General features: G+C 33.4%; 1 protein-coding gene across 1 annotated transcript in view; it reads left to right on the forward strand.

The window, feature by feature from the left end:
• Nucleotides 1-5,277, forward strand: part of LOC118192881 (mitochondrial glycine transporter A-like) — a 41,807-nt gene extending 36,530 nt beyond the window's left edge. The window contains exon 11 of the mRNA XM_085824981.1: nt 3,839-5,277. Coding sequence (XP_085681107.1) covers nt 3,839-3,865 — 27 coding nt within the window. The 3' untranslated portion in view covers nt 3,866-5,277. The remainder of the gene's footprint in view (nt 1-3,838) is intronic.
• Nucleotides 5,278-6,000: the final 723 nt, after the last annotated feature.

Consider the following 6,000-nt stretch of genomic DNA (forward strand, 5'->3'; position numbering starts at 1 on the left):
AAGAGGAGAAATTAAAGTTTTCTCCTGTTAAAATAAATCACACATAAATGGAGAAACATATCTAAAATATGTTTTTTATTTAAATGTTAACTTTTTTAATATTGAGTGTGAAGTGGTGAATTATGAGTCAGTTTTATAAACTTGTTGTTATTTTGCATTATGCACCTTTGGTGGTTGTGTGCTTATTGCATAATATATTTTAAGGAAACAAGAGTAGACATTTCAACCATAACAAAAGAATATATTAAGTACGAAGTTGCAATTAAAAATACATTAAAAAACCAAAGTAGAACTCGAGACACAGTTCATGCCACGTCACTTTACTGCTCTGATTACGAACTGGATTTAATAGGTGGCGCCATCTCTTGAATAGAAATTAAAGTATCTGTGAGACTGCCACAGTACCCCCCCCCCCAAAGTACCATTGGTACGTTATAAATATTTTGGGTTAAATTTAACCATTCTTGCAGATCTGGTAGTTTTAGATTGCTCTTTAACAGTATTTAAGCCTTCTTCTGTGCGTAATATTGACGGAGAAGTTGCTGGATCTTGCATCAGAAATGCTGGTTTGAGACGATCGATTCCAATCACTGATTGTTTGCCGTTACAGATGATGGTGAAATGTTTAGTTGTCCGTTTGACAACTCTGAATCGGACATCATACGAAGGTGTTAAAGATAGCCTAATGGCATCATTGTGCACGAATACATGAGAAGATGTTTCAAGTGCAGGATGTACAAAATAGCTTTGCTTGTTATGCGAGGATGCTGGGGTTGGCGAGATATTACTCATAGTATCATGCAGACGTTGAAGAAACGTTGAAGGTTAGATGACTGGAGGGGATTCTTGATGAAAGAATTCACCTGGCAGACAAAGGGTTGCACCATATAGCATTTCGGCACAAGCACTACCAATGTAGCCACAAAGAGTCACTTAGTTCTTTTAATTTGTTTACTGAATTTGTCAGGGTTGAATTGCATTAAGTCTTTTATCTGCTCGATTAGAGATAAAAACCTTGATAGAGCTTTACCTCTGCTGAGCCAATGGACTTCTGCATGCAAGATGAGGTCAACTGTTTTATCTTTGGAGTCTTCCCGTAGTGCTTTAAAAAGCTGGTGTTGCAAAGGAGGACAACGAATAAAATTGATAATCGATGTGACAACATTCATGACGTGTTCAAATGGAAGTATCTTTGCGCACAATGCTTTTTGATGCATAATGCAGTGATAAGACATGAAGTTTGAAAAACACTCATCTTTCTTGCACAAAACAACAAAGCCATTGGTTCTTCCTGTCATAGCAGGTGCTTCATCTGTGGTAATTACTGATAGCTTTTTAAGCGGCAAGCCAATTTCTGCCGCAAATGTCTTAAAAACGTTGTAAATGTTCTCTCCTCGCTTTCTCATCTTCAAAGGCAGAATTTTTAATTATTCTTCTTCAACAGGAAAGTCGTTAAATACCATTCTTATCATTACAGCTAACTGCAACGTGTCGGAAATATTCGTGGATTTATCAAATTGGAGAAAAAAACCATTCGCATGTTTCCAAGTCTCTCTTCAGTTGAGATTGCATGTCATCAGCAATTGCTTCTATTCTCTTTAAAACAGTACTGTCTGAAAACTAAAGGTCCTGAATTGCATTGATGATTTCACGCTTGATAGCGAATCTGTCAAAGAGGCTTTCGGCACCTACAACAAATGCTTTCTTCAGCAACTTACCATCTTGAAATGTTTTATTCTTCTTTGCCAGCAAGTGAGCACTTTTAAACGAAGCCGTTGTTGCATTTGTGCACTTTGAAACTGGCCTAGCAAATACTGATTGCTGCGCTGAAAGCTTCAATTTCAGCTTGCATAGTTTTTCCTTCCTAATTTCTGAACCCTCCAGGTAGTTTGTAGCAAATGTTCCATGATTCGTCTGAAAGTGGCTTCCCATATTATGTTTCTTGGCCAGTGCTACAGAAGCACCACACAGCAAACACACGCACTTACCTTTTACATCAACAAAGCAAGTGAGCACTTTTAAACGAAGCCGTTGTTGCATTTGTGCACTTTGAAACTGGCCTAGCAAATACTGATTGCTGCGCTGAAAGCTTCAATTTCAGCTTGCATAGTTTTTCCTTCCTAATTTCTGAACCCTCCAGGTAGTTTGTAGCAAATGTTCCATGATTCGTCTGAAAGTGGCTTCCCATATTATGTTTCTTGGCCAGTGCTACAGAAGCACCACACAGCAAACACACGCACTTACCTTTTACATCAACAAAGCAATACATTTCTTCCCAACTGTAATTGTATATCTCCTGCCTTTTTCTGGGCCCACTCATTGTGCTGCAGCGGTAAAAAAAAAAAAAAAAAAAACAAATTGCTAAGCCTCGACGCAGAATGAGGATGCCGAACGAGACTGGGTGCACCTCTAATACTGTCACTGCCGAAAGCTTAAAGAAGACTGGTGAAGAACGTGGGTCAAAAGTTGCCCTTTGCACCTTGTTAAATACTTAATATAATTGTGTCATATGTCGAGTCAAGAGTCGACTCTGACCTGCAGTTGTCACTCTTTGTCAGCCCTTTTTGGTGTGGTAAGCCTTATAATATCATACTCCTAATCTTAAAACTTTATCATCCTATTAACCCGCAAGGACGCATGTCGGGCCTGCCAGATCCGGTCGTTACAAAAACATAATACGGAAATTATGCCTTTTGGTGAAATTTTTCAATCTTTTCAGTAGCTTCCTTTAAGGTCATGTACGTGTCATTCACAGGCACTGCCGGAATTTATCTCTCTCTCTTTTTTCAGAAATTGGGTAGTCGGGCCTTCAAGACCCGAGGCACGCATTTGCAATGTCATTTGGTTAGTACTGTCATTTTAAACCGGACAGAGGCAATAAGAAGAATCAATTTAAGACACGCCAGCACCCTCGAATTTTCCGAAACCCAAGACAAGGCCAACCAAGTTTCTGACCCCTTCCCCTCTATGTGCAATCCCAAGAAAGACTGTTGCAGCAAGAAAAATTTACCGAATCTTGGCGGGGGCTATGCAAGGTAGTCTCGGGCACCAGGTTGAGTACCCCGTCTCTATCCATTCAGGTTCAGGGTATTGTTCATATAACATACATAAAGGAACTAAGGAGGAACATATAAAATATTAGTTTTTGTAATTTTTATGAAAAATTTATTTTTAAATAAATTGCAAAACTGGCTTATAAACTGGCTTTAAATTTAGAAACCTCAAAAAACTTTGCATCTTTTATGTGTCTACAATTAATGGTTGCAAAAATAAAAGCCAGCTAAGGAGTTTTGTGGACATGGTGTATATTTGATTAAATTAGTATCTTACTTTTTTTTATTTCTTCAAAACCTATTTAAAAAAATGGAGTTACTTTTGGAATTATGTGATATTCAACTAAAATTATAAGAATTTTTTTGAATATAAAAGTAACTGGAACATTCAAATATTCCTTGCATGTTCCAGTCATGGTTTGAAAATTCTTAATAGAAGCAATAAATGGAAGTTGAATGTTTGAAATTTTTTTCTGCACTTTGGGGAAAACATACCAGTAGTTAGTAGAGATTTGGTTACAAATTAAATTTTACAGCAAAAGCATACATGATTGAATTTATTTAAATTTTATTCTCATAAAAACTTTTTAATGATTATGATGTTCTTTTATTGTCATTTAATATTTGGAAATATTTTTCTAATAATGTTTTATAAGCTGGAAATATTGACCATGAACATAATGTTAAATAAATTTATGTAGATCTGAATATTATTTTCGAGTTACGAAGAGATGTTAATATCAAATTATTTCAAACTCTACTAATTAGCATTTCTTTATTGTTAGGTTATAAGCTATACTGGGTTAAAGTGAAATCACCTACAGATCACTAGTCAAGAATTGCTGTGATGTCTTTAACCTTCAAGCGGAAGCATTTTTTACCCAAAGCTGTTTTGTATTCATCTGAAAGGTTAGGAGATGCCTGTAACTATTTTCATGAAACAATAATACTCGTCATTTCCTTTGATTTAATAGTCTGAAGTCATTCCATTTCTGTATGAAGCAAGTTCTGCCAAGTTCTTAGACAAGATATAAATTAATGATCACATTATATCATTTTTTCACTTCATGAATTTTCATGTATTTTTATCATAAAATTTGCATGCAGCTTAATGTTAGCGATTTGCTGAAATCCTGTCCATTTGTAAGAAAAAATGAGAAATAATATCACTTATTGTTACTAAAAATTCACTTAATATATTCAGATTATTATGGAATAATTTTTTTTAACTAAAATAAAATCACCAGATAAGGACAAAATAGATTATAAAAATCTCCAAGTGAGTTGTCAAATCGCCAGATATCCTGATTTCGAATTTAGTCAACCATTTATAAAGTTAGCAAAAAAGTAACCTTAGTTTAACATAGATTTTGAATAACTCTGTAGATTTTCAGGGCAATCAAACACAAGTTTAGGGGGGAAAAAATCCCTGAAAACATCTATGACAAACTAAGGATCTTTTTTCCCTTGATTTAAATTTTTACATTAGCATGTTCTTTTCATGCTAATGTAAAAATGTTGAAGGATGCCCTCCAGATATTAAGATTAGGGGTATAATATCAATAAAATAATTTGGTGAAAGGTTATGAAAAGTTCATAAAGTTCATTAAAGACATTATGGACACAAACCTTGGATTTTCAAAATGCTGGGAAAATACCTATTTATATGTTTCTTGTAATTTTTTTTATTAAATTAATTAAATTCTTTTGCTATTTTGAAAGAAATTTTTTTTCATTGTTTATCATTTGGTTAATTTTGTAAAGAAAAAATTCATGAGCAAATGTAATCACATAAAGTAGCACTTACTGTATTGCATTATTTATCATCACAAAGTTTAATGTACTGTGGGTAGCTCTTAAAACTGATTTATATGTGTGGAAAACGTTTTGAGAAGAAATGTACATAAAAATATACTTGAGACAAGAGTTACTTTCAAATAGCAGCTTCATTTCTACCATGGACAATCATGCTTCAGATGCAAATGTGGTGCTTTTTTTTTAAAAAAAAAAAAGTTGTTTTTATCATACTTGATATTTTTAGTTGCAAATTTTTATATTTTCAGAATCACTTTTTGGAAAACATTTGTAATTAGTTTATGTATTGTTACATGTTTTTAATCAGATGTGTTTTACTAGTGTGTTTATACTTCCTGTTATTGTTATGCTGACTTTTAGCTTTGTTGAAAATATGAATTAAAATAAAACTGTTGTTTTATACATTTTACATATATGTCATTTTTTACTCCCTTATAACAGACATGCATACATATTGTGCATATATTTTTTAAAACTGGTTTTTGAAATCATTTATTTAAATTACTTTGAAGCTACCCAAAAATTATAGATGCTTTAAAATATCTAAAAAATTTACATCTGTACATCAAAGTCATGCATCACATGAATATCTTTTATAAAATGTCCTAAAATGCTTCTGTATTGGATTATATTAAACTTTGGGTTATTTTTTCATCGTAATATATCATTGGTACATGTGTAAATTCATGAGGATATTAAACCAATATTATAAATAACACTCCCCCCAACTTTTTGTAGTTCTGTAAAATAAGTTAAAATATCTTAAAAAAGAAAAGTAAATAAATTTCATTTTAACGCAGTTTATTACATTTTCAAAATGCAAATGTTCATTGATATCTATCATACCCTTTCTCTTCATATATAATCATGTTTATGTTTAATCAACTATTAAAGACCATGTAAGAGGTGTCTGAGAAAAGATGCCTTCATAGAGGAACTTTTCATGGGAAACGGATTTGTATACAAATGGGAAAATACCTCTGCATTCAGTCTTCCATCAGGATCAAACCTAAGTCAAACTACCAGTGTTCTGTGATATTATCCATTTGGCTACTAGAGACATGAAATAATGCATGCATACTCATCAATATAGTGGTTAGCTCTGCTAACTCACTGGGCCCGAGTTTGAATC

The sequence above is a fragment of the Stegodyphus dumicola genome, chromosome 10 (assembly GCF_044657685.1).
Source record: "Stegodyphus dumicola isolate Sdum_Otavi_A_Nest chromosome 10, ASM4465768v1".
Lineage (NCBI taxonomy): Eukaryota > Metazoa > Arthropoda > Arachnida > Araneae > Eresidae > Stegodyphus > Stegodyphus dumicola.